At 46.8% G+C, this 24,660-nt stretch overlaps 2 protein-coding genes and 1 pseudogene across 3 annotated transcripts in view; all 3 read right to left on the bottom strand.

Annotated features, from left to right (window-relative positions):
* The window catches only part of TAF5 (TATA-box binding protein associated factor 5), a 543,784-nt gene that overhangs the window by 149,750 nt on the left and 369,374 nt on the right, over nucleotides 1-24,660 (bottom strand). The gene's annotated exons all lie outside the window — the stretch shown is intronic.
* On the bottom strand, nucleotides 189-24,378 carry LAMTOR2 (late endosomal/lysosomal adaptor, MAPK and MTOR activator 2). The gene is made up of 4 exons (XM_078786334.1): nucleotides 24,226-24,378; nucleotides 22,433-22,595; nucleotides 18,339-18,428; nucleotides 189-375 (listed from the first exon to the last, which is right to left on the bottom strand). Exons 1-4 carry the CDS (start codon nucleotides 24,294-24,296, stop codon nucleotides 319-321), a joined length of 381 nt encoding a protein of 126 aa, XP_078642460.1. The 5' UTR covers nucleotides 24,297-24,378; the 3' UTR covers nucleotides 189-318.
* On the bottom strand, nucleotides 988-9,510 carry LOC144894218 (uncharacterized; annotated as a pseudogene). Its single transcript, XR_013624879.1, has one exon. The product of XR_013624879.1 is annotated as an uncharacterized LOC144894218 (transcript).

Genomic DNA, 24,660 nt, shown 5'->3' with positions numbered 1-24,660 from the left:
ATCCTATAGGGGAGGGTTACCCCTGTTGAGGGAGGATATCCTATAGGTGAGGGTTAAACCTGTTGGGGGATATCCTTTCGGGGAGGGTTAAACCTGTTGGGGGAGGATATCCTTTCGTGAAAGGTTAAAAAAAGTCATTGCAAACGACAAAACCGTCATATTTTAAAAATAAGAGGCATAAAATGAAATTGTATTGTTAATGGTTTATTTCAAATCCTGACAGTTTATAGTGAGAGGGATGTGGGCTAAATGAGAGAATGCAAGAATGGCCATGGAAGAGCATGTTACGTTTGTGATACACACGATATACAAGCCTCATTAGGAGGAGGCAATCTTTGTCAAGGGTTCCTCCAAGTATGCAGCCAGCGCTTCAGTCTGGAAAATAGGAGAGAGAGAAAAAGAAGAAGAAGAAACCTTAGTGGCGAGACATACACAATTTTACAAATACAATCATCATTGCAAGTACGACAAGAAGCATACACTTCTGAAATCCAGATTGTTAAAGATGGATTGTGCACATCATAGAATCCATTATTTTATAAGAGAGAAGTGAACTATCAGAAATTATATAGGGGGGGAGGTTGGGAAACGCAGGGCACAACTTTTTTTTTCTTTTTTTTTTTTACAAGATGCAGTGGCACAACCCAATTATTTTTTTAGGCACGTGGGCACAACCATTTTTTACCAGGTGCATGGGCACAACCAAACTTTGTATAAGGTGCAGGGGTTCAAACAAGCTTTGTATAAGGGTTTTTTTTTTTTGTTTTTTTTGTATACTGAATCGAGGCTCGTGAAAGAGCTAACATTTACTTCACAAACAAATCGACCAGACAAACAAAATACACAAAAAGGGGGAGCGGAAGACAAGATGGGGAGAAAAGGGGAAGCACACTAACACAACATCCGAGAGCAGGGAGATGTGTGGAAGGGAGAGGGCCCGGGGGGAGGAGGCATGGGAAGGGGGGGGGGGGGGGGAGGGAGAAGTATAAAGCACAAGGACACCAAGGACTTCCAGGACAGAAGTTGGTATTTCAAAAAGTGGAATTGGGGTGAAATTAGCGGGGGTAGAAAAGATCAAGGTTTTGGATGGGGGAAGATAAGAGATGGTGGTGAACAGCTGTTTTAAAGACTTGGAGGGTGGAGTGGGATTGAAGAGAGTGAGGGAGTTTGTTCCAGAGGCGGGAGAAAAGAGGAATGAAGGAGTGAAGGTGAGCAGAGAGTCTTGATTTTGGCAGTTTAACCAAAAGAGGGTTGCAGGCAGATCTTGTGCGACCTGTAGGAATATTTGCGGGACAGAGCCCAGAGAGAGCTGGGGGGGCAAGGCCAGAGAGGAGTCGGTAGAAGACGGAAAGACCACCAACCTGCCTGCGGTGAGTGAGTGAGAGGCCCTTGGAGTTAGCTTCATCGCGGGAGATTCCAATGATTCTGAATGCTTTGGTTTCAACAGCGCGAGGGCGAGCTAGGTGTGAGGCAGGAGCACCAGCCCAGAGGGTTGGGTGGGTGTACACAATATTTATGATGGCTGTACAAATGGCATTACACAAAGTATTCACACCCCTTGACTCGCACATTTTGTGTTGCCGCCCGATTTTAAAAGGGATTAAATAAATAAATAAAATTAGCATTGATCTACACAAAATACCCCATAATGACAAAGTGAAAATATGTTTTCGAATTTTTTACAACTTTATTGAAAATGAAATACAGAAATATCTAATTTACACAAGTATTCAGCCTCCTAAGTCAATACTTCGTAGAAGCGACTTTGGCAGTGATTGGAGCTTCGAGCCTTCTCGGGTATGTCTGCATCAGCTTTGCACTTCTGGATTTGGGGTTTCTCTCATTCTTTCTTGCAGATTTGCTCAAGCTCTGTCAAGTTGGACGTGGAGCATCAGAGAACAGCAATCTTCAAGTCTTTCCACAGATTCTCAATGGGATTCAAGTCTGGGCTTTGGCTGGGCCACTCAAGGATTTTCACGTTCTTGTTCTGAAGCCATTCTAATGTTGCTTTAGCTGTATACTTGGTGTCATTGTCCTGTTGGAATGTAAATCTTCACCACAGTTCAAGGTCTTTTGCACTCTGAAGCAGTTTCTCCTCAAGGATTTGTTTGTATTTGGCTCCATTCATTGTTCCACTATCCTTACAAGTTTCCCAGTCGCTGCCGCTGAAAAGCATCCCCATAGCATGATGCTGCCGCCACCATGTTTCACGGTAGGCATGGTATTAGATGGGTGATTAGCTGTGCTCAGTTTCCGTCAGAAGTAAAGCTTTGTATTCAGACCAAGCAGTTCAATTTTCGTCTCATCAAACCACAGAATCTTTTGCTTCATGCTCCGAGTCCTTCACGTGTCTTTTTGCAAACTCCAGGTGTGCTGTCATGTACCTTTTTCTCAGGAGCGATTTCCATTTGGCCACTCTCCCATGAAGCCTAGATTTGTGAAGTGCTGAAGAAACTGTTGTCCTTCTGGCTGGTTCTGCCATCTCACCCAAGGAACTCTGTAGTTCTGTCAGAGAGGTCATTGGGTTCTTGGTCACCTCCCTAACCAAGGTCTTTCTTGTGCGGTTGCTCAGTTTGGTCGGACAGCCAGCTCGAGGAAGAGTCTGGGTAGTTCCATATTCTTTCCATTGCCCCATGATGGAGATCACGGTGCTCTTGGGAACTTTCAACATTCTAGAAATTGTTTTATACCCTTCCCCAGATCTAGGCCTCTTCACAATTCTATCTCGGAGTTCTACGGACAGTTCCTTGGACTTCATGGTAGAGTTTCTTCTCTGACATGCCCCGTCAACTGTGGGACCTTAGATAGAAAGGTGCGTTTATTTCCAAATAATGTCCAATAAATTGAATTAGCCACAGGTGCACCCCAATCAATTTGTCGAGACATCAAGGATGATAAAAGGAAATTGGATGCATCCGAGCTCAATTTGGAGTGTCGTAGCAAGGGGGTTGAATACTCTGACTCAACATTTCAGCTTTTCAATTTTAATTTGTAAAGATTTCTATAAAAAGAAAATTCTACTGACATTATGGGGTACTAGGGCGTGCCCGTACGTGGGTGCAAAAAAACATGCGTGCAAACAACAACAACAAAAAAAAACTTTGAAACCACGTGGCAGTAACGACCACAGAACCCCCCCCTCTATTTACATGAAATGGTTTGGTCCATTCGCAAAGCCAAAGCGAACGGCTTGCGAGTACGGTAGAACCCCCCCCCTCTATTTACATGAAATGGTTTGGTCCATTCGCAAAGCCAAAGCGAACGGCTTGCGAGTACGGTGACCATAGCTCGGTAACTACTTCTCCGATTAATATGAAACCTTGAAAAGGCACATCCTCAGGTCCCCAGCAATATACCTGGCAAGTTTCAAGTATATCGGACCCGTGGTTGTCGAGAAACAGCGGTCACAGACAAACACACATACACACAGAGATTAGTGGAATTATAGATAGATTACGAGTAGATAAGTGACCAAAAAAACCCCTCAATTTTATCCATTTTTAATTCAGGCTGTAACAAGAAAATGTGAAAAATTTAAGGGTCATGAATACTTTCTGAAGGCATGGTGTGTCATTGAAATCATAATTTGTTCCCAAAGGATGTGGGTATTTATGAGTCTTTGGAATTTTGAGAACCGTCAAGTCGAAACTGATACTTGGGATATTTTAACTTGGGATTAAAACGGACACTCGGGTTTCCCACTCAAAAACTCAAAACAGTTTAATAAAAATCATTTAAATAGATTGCGAGTCATTCGTAACGTTCTTTATTATTAGCCCCTATTGGACTTGGTCCGAAACGGGGGGCTTATGGAATGTGTCTCATCCGTCCTTGCGTCCGCAACAATTATGGAACCCATGTCGGAGATGTATGGACGGATTTTGCTCATACTTGGCACAAAGACAACACATGATGGTATACATATGCACATTATTTTTGTTTCGTGATGCAATCAAAGATGGCCGACTGGTGGCCATTTTGTTACTCAAAGGTGATCACAACCATTTCTTGAACATGCATGGTCCTATTTTGTTCAAACTTGGCACAAGCACACGACATGGCAGCGTATACGTGCACCTCACTTTATCTTGCAATGTGATCAAAGATGGCAAAGTGGTAGATTGGTGGACATTTTAGTTGTGAAAAACCTGATATTGACCATTTATCGGACGTGCATTTACCGATTTTGTTCAACCTTGGCACAAAGACGATACGAGAGTATACATATGCAGAAGATTTTGTTTTGTAATGCAACCAAAGACGTCCAACTGGCCACCTTTAACTCTGCACAGCAAAATTGATAAAACCATGGAGGCTATGACATTTTAGGTTTTTTTCTTCTTGTTTAGACTTGATGCGAGCGTCGTGAACCGATCCACACAAGGCATGGGCTTGGTTTTAACCGAGGATAATGACCTGACTGAACTTGAGTTGCTGTGTTGTCTTGATTTACACCAATCATAATACAAACTTTTTTTTGTGTAAATTTATTTGTAATATTGGTGATATTATTCAATTGTAATCTAAAAAGGTCCAAGTGGTCAAAGCTCTAAATGGTAAGGGTCCAAGCTGGTCTAAAGTGTCTTTAAATTTCTTTGGGGGTCCTCTGTCTTTATGGTCCTCTGGGACTTTTTGGACTTAGAGGGTTTTCAAAGGTCTAAGGGTTCTCAGCAGTCTAAAGGGTGAAAAGGTATTTTCCAACAGTACGTAATTAATAGATATATAGTCAATAAACAGCTGTTTGGTACTACAGAACTTTAATATACAGCAAAACAAACAACATAATGACAATAACATCGAAGCTTTTCACGCTGTACTCTTCAAGGCGATTCACAGCAAAGAGACCGGAAGAGATGAGAACAAGTGCATTTATACGCATGTCTAAGTAACCGCAACACCGATTGGTTCTTCAGTCATAACGTCATTGTGTTCTGAACGCCCATTGGTGGACTCGGTCACCACTGTCCCAAGCTCCGATTGGCTGGAGCGAAGTTGTCAGCGATGACGCACCATTTGCACCGACAGCGGTCGGGGAAATACCTTTAATCTTTCCATATTGAAAGAGAATGAGAGAATGTACAAATTTGATGACGAAAATCGAACTCTTTGCTCTGAATGCAAAACGCTACGTCTGGCAGAAACTTGACGCCACAATGTAAGGTCCGTGTAATGGAGGAAGGTTGTTTCTAACATACGCAGATGTAACGTACTCCGACTTCGGCTCAATATCTTGAACATATCTGCATTGTACTGGTCTGCACATTCGGGGTTGGCATCCAAGTGGCGTGCAATGGCAGAAGAAGAAGAAGAAGAGGAAGAAGAAGAGGAAGAAGAAGAGGAAGAAGAAGAGGAAGCAGAAGAAGAAGAAGAAGAAGAAGAAGAAGAAGAAGAAGAAAGAAAAAAAAGAAATGGACGATCCTTGAACGTTATTGCATGCTCGTACTGGTTGAGTCAATTCCCAAGTTCTTTCATTGAATCGCCAGGTGGACTTCCGGACATGCTGTTTGTTACAATCAGCCAACCTTTGAGTTGTACGGCCCATGCACCGAGCTTCACATCGGCACTTAAACTCAAAGATAACATTGTTGATTTGTGAGATGGGCAGCACAGCACATCCTTGTTAATTGATGTGAGCAGATGGTGCAAGGTAAAGATTACTCGAGGTTGCACAGCCAGGTACATGTTGGATACCTTGCGTTTGATTTGTTCGTCAAACCTTCGTGACGATTGTCCTTTCCATGGCATCCTGACATTTGTCAGGACTGATCTTGTGTTCCTTTGTCGTGTTGAGAAACTTGTGCACATACCTCTTGATTATATACTCCAGGTAACCATTGTCAGAGTATATTCATGATTTTGTTCATTTCAGCAGGTAGATTACAAGGTGAGCAAATCCGTTCACAAGGATGTTGATCAAGGTAATTTTGTATCTCGTGGAGCTGTAGGAATCCGTGAGTATATCTGCTGAGTGAAGCGAGACTTCCGGTAGATGGATGTAGTGAAACCACGTGCGGATCTTTCGACCAACACGTCCAATAATGGTAAAGTGTTTGAAGATTCCATCTCTATGGTGAATTTCAGCACTGGATGGAGAGTGTTGAGCTGTGTTAAGAATGTCACATGCCATCTGAGACTCAAACAAAGCAAAAGTCATCAACATACCGATAGTATAGGATGGGAGCGTCCACACCTTGCCGACAAGCAAGTTTCTGCATTTCGTGATAACCCACAAAGATATTCGCAAGCACTGGGCCTAATGGAGAACCCATGGCCACTCCATCAGTTTGGACATACATAATGTTGTTGAAACTAAATTCCTTGTTGCTGTGTTCATAAACTCCACAAAGACGTGCTGAGATCTGTGGATGTTCCAAATCACTGATGTAGCAGATGTGCACATACAACGGGCAGTCAATAAGTAACCTTTAAATATTTGTTATAACTTGTTTATTGCATGTACGTGTGTAACAACTGTTATTTTTCAACATAATCTCCATTGCGTTCAATGCATTTTTTCCAGCACTTTACTAAGACCTGGATTCCTCGAGAAAATATATAAATTTTGGCTGCTTGTGTAGCCATTCGTGCACCTCATCTTGGACCTCTTCGTCGGATCGGAAAGAGGTTCCACCAAGTGTCTCTTTAAGTGGCCCAAAGATGTGGTAATCCGAAGGGGCGAGGTCTGGCGAGTAGGGTGGATGAGGAAGACACTCAAAATGCATGTCCTCGATTGTTGCAGCTGTAGCGCGGGCAATATGGGGCCGAACATTGTCATGCTGCAGCAAAACACCGGTAGTGAGTAGTCCACGACGTTTTGATCCGATTGCTGGTATCAGATGATTTTTAAGGTCGCAGTATGATGCACTGGTGATTGTGGTCCCTCTGGGTATGTAATGCTCTACAAGTGGGCCTCGGCTATCCCAGAAGAGCGTCAGCATCACTTTCACAGCGGACGGCTGTGTACAGAAGTTTTTGGGCTTCGGTGAAGTTGAATGGCGCCACTCTTTGCTTGCCCTCTTCGTTTCTGGCTGAAAGTAGTGGACCCAGCTTTCATCCAAAGTCACTACGCACTGTAAGAAAGCATCGCCTCCCGTTTCGTAATGTCGCAGAAGTTCTTCACATGCATCCACTCTCCGTTCTTTGTTTGGGTGCGAGTTCTCCAGGCACCCATCACAGACACTTTACTTAACCTCCATCAGGTTATGAATGATATGGTGTGCTGAATCATGGCTAATGTTCAATTTGGAGACCGCTTCATCCAGCGTAATGCGAGGGTTTTCCCTTAGCACGTGCTCAACTCCTGCAACCATTTCTGGTGTGTCGGCTGTGTGAGGCCGGCCCGAGCGAGCAGCGTCTGCCACACTGGACACTCCACTTTTAAACTTTCTGTCCGTCATACACCTGCTGCAGTGATAAAAATGCGTCACCATATTGCATCTTCATTCTGCGATGGATTTCACTGGGATTCACACCCTCACTTCACAAGAAACGGATGACAGAACGTTGCTCCTCCCTGGTGCATGCTTCTAAGGGAGCCGCCATCTTGGAACTGCTCTACTGATGTCATACGTTCAATGTTGCCAGATCTAAAACAGGCAAAACACGACTCTTACCCACAGATATAACATATGTCTACAACTACACACATTACATTATCGAATTTATAATCACCATTTTAAGGTTACTTATTGACTGGCCCTCGTATATCAATAGTCTCCGTCAGGGAGACATTCGTAAACAAACTTTGTATATCAAAGGAGGCGATTATGTTGTCCGCACTAGTCGGTGTTGTAGCACAAATTGTTTCTGCAAAAGTGAAAGAATCTTTGATCACGAATTGTGAAAGTGACGCCAATACTGGTTGCAGTTCCTCTCCCACCACTTGGCCAGTTCATGTTGTGCCGAAAAAAACCCATGGACAATATCGGTCTTAGTGGGACATTTTCTTTGTGGGTCTTGGGCAATCCTTACATTCTTGGACGTTGGGCTCCAACAAGTTTGATTTTGTTGGATAACTCCTCAGATAGTTCCCTGCGCTTGTGGAGCTGAAATAGCGTTTGGTGATCTGACCTTCCAACCATGACGTATGGTCGTGTTCGGCTGCACTTCCCAATTGTTGGAATTTTGTTTAATCTTTGAAGATATCCATCATTTTGTTGATGTAATCGATCTTATTGAAGATTACAGCGTGTTTACAAATGTGAATGTCTGGAGGGTGGTTTGTAGGGAGAGTGGAAAAAGGGGGCAGAGGCCTTGACGAGATAAGGTGTTGTGTAGAAATGTCTGGTCAGCATTTTGTTCAATTAATGGAACCCGAAGTCGGGACAGTGATGTTCTTGAGTGTAGACAAAATAAATATCAAACATTGAGCGACAGGGAGCCTCCTACAGGTTTACAACCTTTGAAGAACTCAGTGCATCCATGTGTCTAGTGTGAAAGGTTACATAAGCTGTTTACAACCATATGCCATCTCAGTCAAGGAACCAAAGGTTGCCTTCGCTTTCGTCTCCCCCTCTCCTTTGTTGTCCCGCTGATTGGTGCCATGGTACATTTAATTATCACAAGCGTTACGCCTAAGTCCCCCGTCCGGGAAGTGATGCGAGTTGACAAAGTGGAAGACGCAGAAAACATGCTATGATATGATATTTCGCTCACAAGGTTCAGACATATATATGGTGGTGGCCATCTTGGATTTTGACGTGGCGACCCAATTTTCAATAGCGTTCTTCCTTATGCCGAAATACACCCACACACCAGATTAGAAGTTGGTAGTTCATTTATTTTTCAAGATATTCCGCTCACAAGGTTCAGACATACATGGCGGCGGCCATCTTGGATTTTGACGTGGCGACCCAATTTTCAATAGCGTTCTTCCTTATGCGTAGATACACCCACACACCAGATTAGAAGTTAGTAGTTCGTTTATTTTTCAAGATATTTCGCTCAAGGTTCAGACATATATATGTTGGCGGCCATCTTTGGCGACCCAATTTTAGGATTCTTCCTTATGCATAGATACACCCACACCAGATTAGAAGTTGGTACTTCTTATTTTTCAAGATATTTCGCTCACAAGGTTCAGACATATATATGGTGGCAGCCATCTTGGAATTTGACGTGGCGACCCCATTTTCAATAGCCTTCTTCCTTATGTCGAGATACACCCACACACCAGATTAGAAGTTGGTACTTCGCTTATTTTTCAAGATATTCCACTCAAGGTTCAGACATACATGGCATCAGACATACATGGTGGCGGCCATCTTGGATTTTGACGTGGGTTGCACCCACACACCAAATTCGAATGCGGTCCTTCGCTTACGCACGCACGCACAGACCGACGGGAAAACCATCGTCCCCCTTTCGCTCCGCGGTGCGACGGGGGACAAAAACGTAACTGCTGATGTAAATATTTTTTATTCAAGTTTACATATTGAATATACTGTATGTGTGCCTCGAAATATACAGTCACGTGAAAAAGTAAGTACACCCCATGTAAAGTTTTGACTTTTTCAACATATAGCTATTTGATCTATATTTCAACAGTACCAACCTCCTGACCGCCCCCCCCCCCCCCCCCCCCATCCGGACCAAATTCAGATCCTGGGGGGACAGGGCCTTCTCCATCGCTGCTCCCACCCTCTGGAACTCACTACCTCACACCATCAGAGACTCCTCCTCACTCACCACATTCAAAACATCACTCAAGATCCACCTGTTCAACACTGCATTCAACATTTAACCCACAGCATTTAACCCCTGACTATCTCTTCTCCTTCTCCTTCCTTTTGCTTTGATTATTTACCTATTGATTTTTGTCTTTTTGCACTTGTTTTTTGTACTCTGTCAAAGTACCTTTGGGCTTCTTGAAAAGCACTATATTTAATAATTTTTAAAAAACCAAAAAAAACCCCCACCTTTCGAGGCCTTTTTCGGGGACCGTGGTTGTTGTTGTTTTTGTTGGTCCCCTTTTTGAAGCAATGTTTTACGGCCGGATGCCCTTCCTGCCGCCAACCCTTTTTGTCGCCTTTTACGACAAGCAGGGAATTACCAGTGAACTGGTACTCAATTTGCCGAACTCGGAAGGATGACAGGCTGAGTCAACCCCCCTGGCATTAATTCAGCGATCTACCGGGATTCGAACCCAGGATCCTAGGATCCTAAGCTGGCACCCTAGCCGCTAGCCCAACACCAGGCTTATATATATATTAAAAAAAAAAAAAAAAAAAAATGTATTATTATTATTATAATATTGATAGATAAAGGTGATATAATATAACAAATATCATGAAACATTTACATTTTGTCGTCCATTGTATAATTTAAATAAACATAAATGCAAATTTTGCATGTGGAAAAAGTAAGTACAGCCTTGGCTCCAAGAGGTGGATTGCCCCCTTAGGCAGAAACAACCTCAAGTAGGCGTTTCTTATAACTGCCTACCAGTCTCTGACATCGACTGGGAGAAATTTTTGCCCACTCCTCCATGCAGAATTCTTTCAGCTGTGCGATGTTTGAGGGGTTTCTTGCACGCACAGCTCGTTTCAAATCCCCCCACAACATCTCGATGGGATTTAGATCCGGGCTTTGACTTGGCCATTCCAGAACCCTTCATTTCTTTCTTTTCAGCCATTGCTTGGTGGATTTACTGGTATGTTTAGAGTCATTGTCATGTTGCAAGGTCCACCTTCGGGTGAGCTTCAACTTTCCGACAGATGGCCTCACATTATCCTCAAGCACCCTCTGGTACAATGAAGAATTCATCGTGGATTATATGATGGTGAGCTGCCCAGGCCCTGATGCAGCAAAGCTGCCCCAAACCATAATATTTCCACCACCATGCTTTAGAGTTGGTATCAGGTTCTTGTGGTCAAATGCTGTCTTTGGTTTTCGTCAAACATGTCTTCTGGTACTGTGGCCAAATAGCTCTACCTTTGACTCATCTGTCCAGAGCACATTGTTGCAGAAGTGCTAGTCTTTGCCGAGGTGTTCATTGGCAAACTTTAGTCTTGCCCTGATGTTCTTTCTGGACAGCAAAGGTTTCCTCCTGGCACAGCTCCCATGTAGATCAAATTTGTGCAGCCTCTTTCTAATGGTAAACTCGTGCACTTTGACATCAACAGTGGCAAGAGCTACCTGTAGGTCCCGTGATGACATTCTGGGGTTCTTTGGGACTTCTTTCAGCATCTTGCGGGCCGCTCTCGGGCTGAACTTGCTGGGGTGGCCTGGCCTGAACAAGTTGGCAGTTGTTTGGAATCTTCTCCACTTGTCGATGATCTTCCGGACAGTCGAATGATTGATTTCAAATTGTTTGGAGATCTTTTTAAATCCCTTCCCAGACTCGAAGGCGTCTATAACCTTCTTTCTGAAGGCCTCAGAGAACTATTTTGATCTTGGCATGGTGACGCCACACACTAAAATAACAAAGAGCAAACCAAACTAAATGTCTGAGGTTTAAATAAGACAGGTTCCTCCAAGATCCTCTCTAACGATGTTCTAATTATTTGCACCTGAGTTGGTGCACCTGATTCTAATTTTAGGTATTTGAAGTAGTGATAAATTTTGGGGTGTACTTACTTTTTCCACATGCGATATTTGCATGTATGTTTATATAAATTATACAATGGACTACAAAATGTAAATGTTTCATGATATTTGTTATATTATATCACCTTTATCTTTCAATATTGTTGAAATGAAGATCAAATAGCTGTATGTTGAAATATGTTGAAAAAGTCAAAACTTTACTTTTTCACGTGACTGTATGTGTGCTCAGGAATATATGTGTGCTAATTATAACAACGATAAGTCTTAATGAACTCCACTATATAGATTATAAAAGATTATTAAGTAAATGGGATATTAATTCTCATTTTAAAAGCAACATCAGGTTCTCACCATGAACAGGCAGTGGCGACGGAGGCGTTCTCTCCATGCAGCTTGCCGGCCTCTAAAACTAGCTTCGTAAATGACCTTCAAAATGGCTTCATGTACAGCCAACTTTGACAACACAAGTTTTGATAATATTTGTTCAATCAATGGATTTCATAGATTTAATTAAAATTTAGACTACTGCACTTCGCAGCCATGATCAACGCTCAGCTTGGTTTTCTCAACCACAAGATCTGTCTTCATACAAATACAGCACGGTATTTGTATTTCCCAACATTTGGTTCACACCATCCCTCGGCAACTCCTTGACAATTTCTCCACTCTAGATTCGCCGAGGCCCGTTCGATAGCTCAATCAGATATTTCTGCATTCCAGATTTTCCACTTCACTCATCCGAAAGCCCGATCAGGGCCGGATTTGCCGCGCCACTCGCCCGAAAACCCGATCAGGGCCGGATTTGACGCACCACTCACCCGAAAACCCGATCAGAGCCGGATTTGCCGCACCACTTACCCAAAAGCCCGATCAGGTCCGGAATCACTGCACCACTCACCCGAAAACCCGATCAGGTCCGGATTTGCCGCACCACTCACCCAAAAGCCCGATCAGGTCCGGAATCACTGCACCACTCACCCGAAAACCCGATCAGGGCCGGATTTGCCGCACTACTCACCCAAAATCCCGATCAGGTCCGGAATCACTGCACCACTCACCCGAAAACCCGATCAGGGCCGGATTTTCCACGCCACTCACCCAAAATCCCGATCAGGGCCAGATTTGCCGCGCCACTTACCCAAAAGCCCGATCAGGTCCCGAATCACCGCACCACTCACCCAAAAGCCCAATCAGGTCCAGAATCACTGCACCACTCACCCAAAAACCCGATCAGGGCCGGATTTTCCGCGCCACTCACCCAAAATCCCGATCAGGGCCGGATTTGCCGCGCCACTCACCCAAAAGCCCGATCAGGTCCCGAATCACCGCACCACTCACCCGAAAGCCTGATCAGGGCCCAATTCACTGCGCCACTAACCCAAAACCCCGATCAGGGCCGGATTCGCCGTGCAACTAACCGAAAGCCCAATCCGGCGCGGATTCGCCATGCCACTCACCCAAAAGCCCAATCAGGGCCGGATTCGCCACGCCACTCACCCGAATGCTCAATCAGGGCTGGATTAGCCGTGTAACTCACAGAAAGCCCTATCAGGGTCAGGTTCACCGCGCCACTCACCCGAAAGCCCGATCAGAGCTGGATTCGCCGCGTCACTCACCCGAAAGCCCTTTTGCTGTCCCACACCACAAACTATTCGAGCAGTCAGTCTGAGACACGAAGACCTGATCTCTATCCCTGCCTGTAATCCTTCCTCTCCACACCCGCACCTCCATCTTCCCGACAAGCAATCTCGGCCCTACATTTGGGCGAGTACCCCTGTAAATGTCCATTTAATTATCCACTTGTGTGTTTATTGATTTGTGTAGCAATTGTCTCTTGTATGTAGTTAAATGAGGTTAAAGTTGTGTAAGATTAATTGAAAATGTGCTCTGGGATCACATCACCATATTATAACACAACGTCCATGGGAACATATCACCCCATTATCACACTACGTCTGTTATGGTAATATCTCACTTGCTTTACTTTTTTTTTTTTTTAACTTAACATTGTATTTTCAAGGAACATCCATGATGTTGTGGAAACTTGTCGTGTTTCAAATTAACAATTGTACAATTTATTTCACAAAACAATATACTTTGCAACTTTTTTTTTTTCATTTATGCAACTCAATGTCTTAAAACATACATAAGTCGATTCTGAGTATAAAACGAAGCCTCGACTTGAGAAGAAAGTATCGACTTGAACGCCAAAAAGTATGGTACTGTAGTGCTGCGCACACACGACTCGATTGACAGAGAGGTAGGCCACAACGCGTTGGTACAACAAGGGTCTTTATTCAGAGCTCGCACTTCAGCACTGGGCGGGCTCGAGCTTAGAGCCCGCATATATGTCCCGAGGCCACGTCTTGCCCCCGGGCGTGGCCGATCGGTCGAAAGGCGGGGCATGCCTTTTAGTTCCCCGCCTGGACGCTCGCGCCACCCACTGGTGCGCGGAATTATTGCCCCTTGTGCCCGCCACATGCGCCCCCCCCCCCCCCCCCAGAATTCCCGCGCACCTGAAGGGCGAGCTTGCGGGGAAGCCGATGACCCGGCCGAAACGCCCCCTGGCGATGCGTGCAGGGCTGGGGGTTAGCGGGACGGCGGGGCTGGGGGGTGCCGGGGGTCTGACCGCCGGGGGGCAGCCTCGACGCGGAGGCAGAGCTGCTTGCGGGGGGTGGTCCAGATCGAGGTGGGCCGGCTTGAGGCGGTCCACTGAGATACGATCCGGGGCACCGCCGATGTCGACGGTGAAATATTTGTCCCCGGTCTCCAGCACGTGGAAGGGCCCGTCGTACGGGGGCCGTAGCGGTGCCCGGTGGGCGTCGTGCCGGACGAAGACGTACTCTGGCGTGCGAAGCTCCGGGGCGACGTCGGAGGACGGGCAACCGTGTTGTGCCGTCGGCACCGGGGCGAACCTCCGGGCGGTCTCCTGCAGGGTGAAGCGCTGTTGCGCCGCGGACCAAGGAGCCGTGGAGTCGGGGATAAATTCGCCCGGTACCCGCAGTGGTTGCCTGAAGACCAGCTCCGCCGAGGACGCGCGCAGGTCGTCCTTGGGCGCCGTCCTGAGGCCCAGCAGGACCCAGGAGAGCCTGTCGGCCCAGCTGCCATCACAGAGGCTGGCCCGGAGCGCGGCCTTCATCGAGCGATGAAAGCGCTCGCACAGGCCATTGGCCTGGGGGTGGTAGGCCGTGGTGCGGTGCAGTTGGACGCCGAGCCCTTGCGCCACCGCGCCCCAGAGCTCCGAGGTGAACTGGGGGCCACGGTCGGACGAGATGTCCGAGGGGGCACCGAACCGGGCAACCCAAGTGGCGATGAAGGCTCGCGCCACATCAGCCGCATACGTCGCCGCCAATGGCACGGCCTCCGGCCACCGTGTGGTGCGGTCCACCATGGTGAGGAGGTGGGTGAACCCCCATGAGGGGGGCAGAGGTCCCACCAAGTCGACGTGGACATGGTCGAACCGACGCTCGGGCACCGTAAACGGGGCCAACGGGGCCTGGGTGTGGCGGTGGACCTTTGCGCGCTGGCACGCGAGGCACGCCCTGGCCCAGTCGCGGACGTCCTTCCTGAGGCCATGCCAGACGAACTTCGCCGCGACGAGCTTCTGGGAGGCCTTCGTGCCCGGGTGGGACAGGCCGTGGATGGCGTCGAAAACCGTGCGCTGCCAGCCAGCGGGCACGATGGGGCGAGGCCGGCCGAGGGAGACGTCACACAGGAGGGCCGCGCCCGCAATGTCGAACGGCACCTCGGTGACGCGGAGGCCCGTCACGGCAGTCCGCAAGGCCTTGACGCCGGGGTCAGCGGTCTGGTCCTCCGCCATCCGGGCATAGTCGATCGAGGTGGACCGCGTGCGCGACGGACCGGGAAAGGCAATCCGCCACCGGGTTGTCTTTACCCGCGACGTGACGGATGTCCGTCGTGTACTCGGACACGGCAGAGAGGTGACGCTGCTGCCCTGCCGACCATGGCTCAGCGACCTTGGCCATCGCGAACACAAGGGGCTTGTGGTCGATGAAAGCCGTTAACGGGCGGCCCTCGAGCAGATGGCGGAAGTGTCGGACCGCGAGGTGGAGCCCGAGCAGCTCGCGGTCGAAGGTGCTATAGCGGCGTTCGTGCGGGCGAAGCTGCCGGCTAAAAAATGCCAGCGGCTGCCAAGCACCACTCACCCACTGCTCGTGCACCGCGCCCACCGCGTAGTCCGACGCGTCGGTGGTGAGGGCGATCGGTGCATCAGGCGCCAGGTGAGCCAGCATGGTGGCGTTGGCCAGGGCCAGCTTTGCGCCCGCAAATGCCGCGGCCATCGGCTCCGACCAGGCGATGTCACCTTTGCCCGGATTGCCCCGGAGGGCCTCGTGCAGGGGGCGGAGGAGCTGGGCGACGTGGGGCACGAAGCGGTGGTAAAAATTTACCATGCCCAGGAACTCCTGGAGCCCCTTGATCGTGCGGGGGCGTGGGAAATCCCTGACCGCCTCCACCTTGGCCGGTAAAGGGATGGCCCCATGCCTGGTGATGCGGTGCCCCAAGAAGTCGATGGCAGCGACACCGAAACGGCACTTTGCGGGGTTGATGATCAGGCCATGCTGGCCCAGGCGTTCGAAAAGCATGCGGAGGTGGAGCAGGTGCTCCTCCCGGGACGCCCTCGCGACTAGGATGTCGTCCAGGTCGACAGATGAAAGGTAAGTCGCGCAAGACGCTGTCCATGAGCCGTTGGAACGCCCGGGCCGCATTCTTCAACCCAAAAGGCATTCGCAGGAACTCAAGAGGCCGAAAGGGGTGATGACGGCCGTCTTTGGGACATCGTCCGGTTGGACGGGGACCTGGTGGTAGCCCCGGATGAGGTCCACCTTGGAGAACACGGTCGTGTTCGCCAACCGGGCGGAAAAGTCCTGGATATGCGGGACCGGGTCGCAGTCGGGGGTGGTGGCATCATTGAGCCGGCGGTAGTCACCGCACGGCCGCCATCCTCCGCCTGACTTCGGCAGAATGTGCAGAGAAGCCCAAGCGTTGTTGGAGCGCCGTACGATCCCCAACCGTTCCAGCGGGGCGAACTCCGCTTTCGCCACGGCGAGCTTCCTGGGGTCGAGTCGGCGTGCCCGGGCGTAGACCGGCGGCCCGACCGTGGGGATATGGTGCTCCACCCCATGTTTGACGGCCACCGCTGAGAAGGTGGGCCGCGTGAAGGCCGGGAAACTGGCGAGGAGGCGGGTAAACTCGTCCGCTGCCGGAAGCGTGCAGACGAACCTCGCCGGGAGGGAACCTTTCAGCAAGCCGCTTGGCAAGCCGCTCGGTGAGCCGCTCAGCGGGCTGCTCAACGAGCTGCTCAGCGAACAAGCGAGCGAGCTGAAGGTTTCGGCCTGGACGAGACGTCTGCGCTTAACGTCGACCAACAGCCCATGCGCACATAGGAAGTCCGTGCCGAGCAGGGCCATTGGCACGCTGGCGGTAACGAACGACCATTGAAAGCGCTGCCCTCCGAACCGCAGTGAGAGGCAACGCTTCCCGAATGTGCGGATGGGTGTACCGTTGGCGGCAAGCAAAGCGGGGCCCCGGCCCACGGTTTGCTTGTCGGACGTGGAGGCAGGGAGGACGCTTACCTGCGCTCCTGTGTCGCAAAGAAAACGGCGCCCGGACAAGGTGTCCGTGATGAACAGGAGGCTGCCGGAATGGCCGACGGTCAGGTCCGCAAGTGAGCGCCGGCCAGGTCATTTCCCGACCCATCAAAAGAACACGGCGGGCGGCACGTTTTAGCCTTGCGGCGGAACCTGGCATGGTAGTAGCACCAGGTTTGCGGCGGTGGCGGCCGCGTCGGCCGTGCCGGTGGCGGTAGTGGGCAGGGTGCAGCAGCGGCCACGAGGGAAGCCGGGGGCACTGGAGCCTCCGCACTGGGAGCCACTACGGCAGCACCGTAAACGGACCGCGTGTCGCAGGCCGCGAAAAACTTGTCGGCCTCTCCGGCCAGGGCGCGGGGTTCCGTTAGTTTGGAACCGGCCAGCGCGAGGCGCACCTGTATCGGTAGCTGGCGGAGGAAGAGTGCGCGGAACAAGAAATCCGGGCACTGGTCCCCAGGCAGAGACAGCATGAAATCCATCCGGACGGATGGTCGTGTGTCGCCGAGGGCGGGAAGGTCCAGGACACGGTCGGCCCGTTCGATCTCTGTGAGCCCGAACGTGGAGAGGAGACGTTTGAGCGCCTCGTACTTGTGGTCGCCCGGCGGGCGCCGAAGGATGGACACGACTCGGGCGGCAGTGCGATGCCCGAGGGCGGCGACCACGTGGTAGTACCGGGTCTCGTCCGCTGTGATGCCTCGGAGCTGAAATTGAGCTTCAGCCTGCACAAACCAAACGTCGGCTTGCGCTTCCCAAAACTCCGGGAGTTTGACTGCAATGGCGTTGGTAGCCATGGCGCGTTCGGGGGTCAGCAACGTGGTGCTGCGCACACACGACTCGATTGCCAGAGAGGTAGGCCACAACGCGTTGGTACAACAAGTCTTTATTCAGAGCTCGCACTTCAGCACTGGGCGGGCTCGAACTTGGAGCCCGCATATATGTCCCGAGGCCACGCCTTGCCCCCGGGCGTGGAAGATCGGTCGAAAGGCGGGGCATGCCTTTTAGTTCCCCGCCTGGACGCTCGCGCAACCCACTGGTGCGTGGAATTATTGCCCCTTGTGCCCGCCACAGTACACACAATTAATGATAATGAAAAGCGATTCCCTATGACGACAAAATTTATTTGTGGAAGAGATTTGCACATTAGGGATTGAAGAGCTTGACATGCTCATTATCATTACTCACCTTTGCTTTGAGGAGTCCAAACCCTACTGTTTCCTTTGCGTAGATACAAAGCAGCAAGTTCGCCACACGCGTGATTGCAACATTGCCCTCCTGCATGGGCATAAAGTGGGAGAGAAATACATAAAATTAAGGATACAGCAAATGGACACAAATGGAAGTCATAACCACACAGACAATACGTTCACAATGTCAATGAATAACTAGAACGTATCTGAAAATGCAAAGGCCGTCCATTTCCGTTTGTGTTCAGACGTCTTCTTCTTCGGTATGCACAAAATAACAGTTAAAAACAAAAATAAAAAACAAGTACAGATACATTCAAAGTACACCGTCCCCATGCCAAATAATTAAATAACATCCTCCAGCGCTGCATTGCCGGGGCGCCTTAGATCTAAAAAATATATATATATATATAAAATAAAATCAGCTTCCAGCTTTTGATCAGTGAACCAATTCAGTGACCCAATATGAAAATTCTTAAAATTTCAAGTCAATCAGGTGAAAATTGACGACTGTGATGCTCACCTTTGACCTTTTGACTAAATTATTACTTTGCCTTCTCCATGTTCTCATAATACAGCTTTGGTGAAAATTTGATGACAAAACTCAAATGGTAAATTAAAATTTCACGTCAATTGCATGAAAAAAAATGATGATTTTTAGGTGACACCGACCTTTAACCTTTTGATCAAATTAACCTGCAAATGTCTGCACGTTAACAAAATTGTCTGCAAATGGTGTCCCGGCGTTGGAGGAACCCCATGCCCCCTCCCTCCAAGGTACTGATGCAAATGATGAGTCATCGCTAACAACTCCGCTCCAGCCAATCGGAGCCAGGGATGGTGGTGACAGTCGACCAATGGGCATTCAGAATACAAATTAGGTCATGACCGATGAACCAATCGTCATGACCGATGAACCAATCGGTGTCGCTGTTACATAGACGTGCTTATAAATGCATGACCTCTCAGCTGTTCCAGTCTTTTGCTGTGAATCACAAAAAGCTTCGGTTATTGTTATCATGTCGTGTTTGTTTTCTTGTATTTTAAAGTTCTGTAGTACCAAATATATGTTTACCAAATTTATTATCCAAATTTATACCAATTACTAAATACCAAATATTATACCAATTTATACCAAATATTATACCAAATTTATTATCGATTTATTAAGTACTTATTTATATTCTCTCTCATCCAGGCAAGATCTCAGGCACCTTTAGATGTAGGTAGGTGATATTTGGACATGACAGTGCCGAAGTGATTTGGATGTAAAGGGCGTTTTTGATTTATCGATTAATCAATTCATAGATTAATTATTTAATTATTCAATGAATTACTCGATTTTCAAAACGTTAGTTTCGGATGAAGCAGTGGTGGTTCAGGTGTGCTATTGATTAAGAAATTAATTATTTTACGATTATTATTAATTGTAATTACACAATTAATTAATCAATCAATTATTGTTTCTCTCGATTTTAGTTATACCTGTCAGGTCCTTTTTGTTACTTTTTTTTGTTACTTGCAAAATCGAAGATTTTTATTGTCTCTGATATTCTGTCTCTATTTGTCACTCGCCTACAGGTCAATTCTAAACTGATAGTCATGAAACTTCACCAAGCTGTAGAGGTCGTCACAATTGAGAAGCCTATTGATTGAGGTCAAAGGTCATCTGGAGGTCAGATTTCTAAAATCACAATTTTTCATCCGATTGACTTGAAAATTGAACAGCATTTGTATACTGAGTCACTAAATTGGAAAACCAACTACGAGTATTTTTAAGGTCAAAAGGTCAAAGGTAAACAAGGTCAAATTTATAAAATCATCAATTTTCATCTGAAAATCAATTTTCATCCTATTAACTTGAAGATTCAACAGCAATTACATAGCGCATTACTGAATTGGGAAACCAACTATTAAGGTCAAAAGATCAAAGGTAAACTCAAGGTCAAACTTATAAAAACCATCAATTTTCATCCTATTAACTTGAAGATTCAACAGCAATTACATAGCGCATTACTGAATTGGGAAACCAACTATTAAGGTCAAAAGATCAAAGGTAAACTCAAGGTCAAACTTATAAAAATCATCAATTTTCATCTGAAAATCATCAATTTTCATCCTATTAACTTGAAGATTCAACAGCAATTACATAGTGCATTACTGAATTGGGAAACCAACTATTAAGGTCAAAAGATCAAAGGTAAACTCAAGGTCAAACTTATAAAAATCATCAATTTTCATCCTATTAACTTGAAGATTCAACAGCAATTACATAGCGCATTACTGAATTGGGAAACCAACTATTAAGGTCAAAAGATCAAAGGTAAACTCAAGGTCAAACTTATAAAAATCATCAATTTTCATCATATTAACTTGAAGATTCAACAGCAATTACATAGCGCATTACTGAATTGGGAAACCAACTATTAAGGTCAAAAGATCAAAGGTAAACTCAAGGTCAAACTTATAAAAATCATCAATTTTCATCCTATTAACTTGAAGATTCAACAGCAATTACATAGCGCATTACTGAATTGGGAAACCAACTATTAAGGTCAAAAGATCAAAGGTAAACTCAAGGTCAAACTTATAAAAATCATCAATTTTCATCCTATTAACTTGAAGATTCAACAGCAATTACATAGTGCATTACTGAATTGGGAAACCAACTATTAAGGTCAAAAGATCAAAGGTAAACTCAAGGTCAAACTTATAAAAATCATCAATTTTCATCCTATTAACTTGAAGATTCAACAGCAATTACATAGTGCATTACTGAATTGGGAAACCAACTATTAAGGTCAAAAGATCAAAGGTAAACTCAAGGTCAAACTTATAAAAATCATCAATTTTCATCCTATTAACTTGAAGATTCAACAGCAATTACATAGCGCATTACTGAATTGGGAAACCAACTATTAAGGTCAAAAGATCAAAGGTAAACTCAAGGTCAAACTTATAAAAATCATCAATTTTCATCTGAAAATCATCAATTTTGATCCTATTAACTTGAAGATTCAACAGCAATTACATAGCGCATTACTGAATTGGGAAACCAACTATTAAGGTCAAAAGATCAAAGGTAAACTCAAGGTCAAACTTATAAAAATCATCAATTTTCATCATATTAACTTGAAGATTCAACAGCAATTACATAGCGCATTACTGAATTGGGAAACCAACTATTAAGGTCAAAAGATCAAAGGTAAACTCAAGGTCAAACTTATAAAAATCATCAATTTTCATCATATTAACTTGAAGATTCAACAGCAATTACATAGCGCATTACTGAATTGGGAAACCAACTATCAAGGGCAAAATGCCAAAGATCAAATCAAGGCCAAACCTCCATCAATTTTCATCTGAAAAATCATTAACTTTGATCCGATTGACCCGAGCTTCGATTAATATCGTCAATTTTAATCTTAATAAAATGGACAATTTGATGTATCCATGACAACTTTTTGGGGGGGGAGGGAGGGAGGGAGGGAGGGTGGATTTTGCAAGTATCATGCTCTGCATGACGCCTTCTTGTTTGCTTGTCTGTTTGTGAACAAGATATCTTCAAAGGTTGTGGACAGATTCGGATTAAATTTGGTGGAGCAATTGGGTATGTGAGGACAAAATGTTTAGATTTTGGTGAAGATCCAAATCCGGATCTGAGAATTTTTAAGGCGATTCTTCACCATTGATAGGGCAAAAAACAATACATAGCACGATATCTCAAAAAGTTGCGGATAACTTGTGACAAAACGAGGCGGACGAGTTGGTTAGGAGACAAGAATAAGGCGATTAGATTTTGGTTTATGTCTGAAACCACATCTGACCTATCGGTGGGATACAAAACAAACTGCACAGCCGAGCCGAGGTATGCTCTCTACCGAGTGCCCTTCTAGTTTAATGCGTCATCACCTCACAATGCCACCATTTTTCACAAACGAATTTAAATGGAAGCTTTGACGCCGTTTTGCTTAGCAACTCGGGACATGGCCAGTCAGCAATAGACCTCCAGCATGGCGGCGGCACCCAAGGTCACATGACTCAGTCATAACCCGCATTCGGGACCGCCCATGAACGATTGTGAAAATATACCATGCATTCAATGAGGAGGAGACGCAGGCGGTCCTCCTTGAAGGCAGCACGTCCACCACGATCGTATGCGGCCCACACGTTGCTGGCGATAGCCGCAGTCAAACGTGCGTCAGTGTCGCCATAACCAGAATATGCGAGCAGAGAACCCTCGCTGGTCATCAACCTGGCAGAGAAAAAGGCCCCAAATGCACGCACATCGCCTTGGGAAAACACATCACCATGGTAAAGCACATCACCATGGTAAAGCACATAGTCATAGTCTCCGTAAAGCACATCACCATGGTAAAGCACATAGTCATAGTCTCCGTAAAGCACATCACCATGGTAAAGCACATAGTCATAGTCTCCGTAAAGCACATCACCATGGTAAAGCACATAGTCATAGTCTCCGTAAAGCACATCGCCATGGTCTCGGTAAAGCACATCGCCATGGTCTCGGTAAAGCACATCGCCATGCTCTCGGTAAAGCACATAGTCATGGTCTCCGTAAAGCACATCGCCATGGTCTCGGTAAAGCACATCGCCATGGTCTCGGTAAAGCACATAGTCATGGTCTCCGTAAAGCACATCGCCATGGTCTCGGTAAAGCACATCGCCATGGTCTCGGTAAAGCACATCGCCATGGTCTCGGTAAAGCACATCGCCATGGTCTCGGTAAAGCACATCGCCATAGTCTCGGTAAAGCACATCGCCATAGTCTCGGTAAAGCACATCGCCATAGTCTCCGTAAAGCACATCGCCATAGTCTCCGTAAAGCACATCGCCATAGTCTCGGTAAAGCACATCGCCATAGTCTCCGTAAAGCACATCACCATGGTAAAGCACATAGTCATAGTCTCCGTAAAGCACATCGCCATGGTCTCGGTAAAGCACATCGCCATGGTCTCGGTAAAGCACATCGCCATGCTCTCGGTAAAGCACATAGTCATGGTCTCCGTAAAGCACATCGCCATGGTCTCGGTAAAGCACATCGCCATGGTCTCGGTAAAGCACATAGTCATGGTCTCCGTAAAGCACATCGCCATGGTCTCGGTAAAGCACATCGCCATGGTCTCCGTAAAGCACATCGCCATGGTCTCGGTAAAGCACATAGTCATGGTCTCCGTAAAGCACATCGCCATGGTCTCGGTAAAGCACATCGCCATGGTCTCGGTAAAGCACATCGCCATGGTCTCGGTAAAGCACATCGCCATGGTCTCGGTAAAGCACATCGCCATGGTCTCGGTAAAGCACATCGCCATAGTCTCGGTAAAGCACATCGCCATAGTCTCGGTAAAGCACATCGCCATAGTCTCGGTAAAGCACATCGCCATGGTAAAGCACATCGCCATGGTAAAGCACATCGCCATGGTAAAGCACATCGCCATGGTAAAGCACATCGCCATGGTAAAGCACATCGCCATGGTAAAGCACATCGCCATAGTCTCGGTAAAGCACATCACCATGGTAAAGCACATCGCCATGGTAAAGCACATCGCCATGGTAAAGCACATCACCATGGTAAAGCACATCACCATGGTAAAGCACATCACCATGGTAAAGCACATCACCGTGGTAAAGCACATCACCGTGGTAAAGCACATCACCATGGTAAAGCACATCACCATGGTAAAGCACATCGCCATAGTCTCGGTAAAGCACATCGCCATAGTCTCGGTAAAGCACAACGCCACCGTAAAGCACATCGCCATAGTCTCGGTAAAGCACAACGCCACCGTAAAGCACATCACCACCGTAAAGCACAGGTGGGACACGCTACCGTCGGATTCAACACAAAGGATGACCAAACTCACAGAGTGCTCTGTACTCCCCCCGTGTTCGCCTGACTTAGCACCTGCGTTAGAGCTTTAGGTCTCAGCATCATGTGTGTCGCTCATTACTTGCTGGTCACGCAATTATGAACCGCAGTTTACCGCACCCCGGAAGCGGAAAAAAACAACACGCTGTCACGTGCCAAAACCGGAAGTCACAGGGTCATGTGATTATGATTTAATATCCTCCTTTTACCTTTTACAAATACGAATGTATATTTTGGTTGTTTGTGAGTATTTTAAAAATACGATTAATAATCATTAACTGAGATCGAATATTGTATTTGAATCATTTTCCCACTTTTGTCTGTCGCCCCTTCAGTAAACACCCTTTGTTTTTACATGAAATTATAGGTTTTATTAAATTTTGTTTTATGTATTCAAAATGCAAATTTGGTTAAATTCACTCATAATTTA

This window comes from Myxine glutinosa, chromosome 11 (assembly GCF_964187855.1).
Source record: "Myxine glutinosa chromosome 11, kmMyxGlut1.1, whole genome shotgun sequence".
Lineage (NCBI taxonomy): Eukaryota > Metazoa > Chordata > Myxini > Myxiniformes > Myxinidae > Myxine > Myxine glutinosa.
The sequence above is the reverse complement of the archived record's forward strand: the minus strand, read 5'-3'. Positions and strand labels throughout refer to the sequence as shown.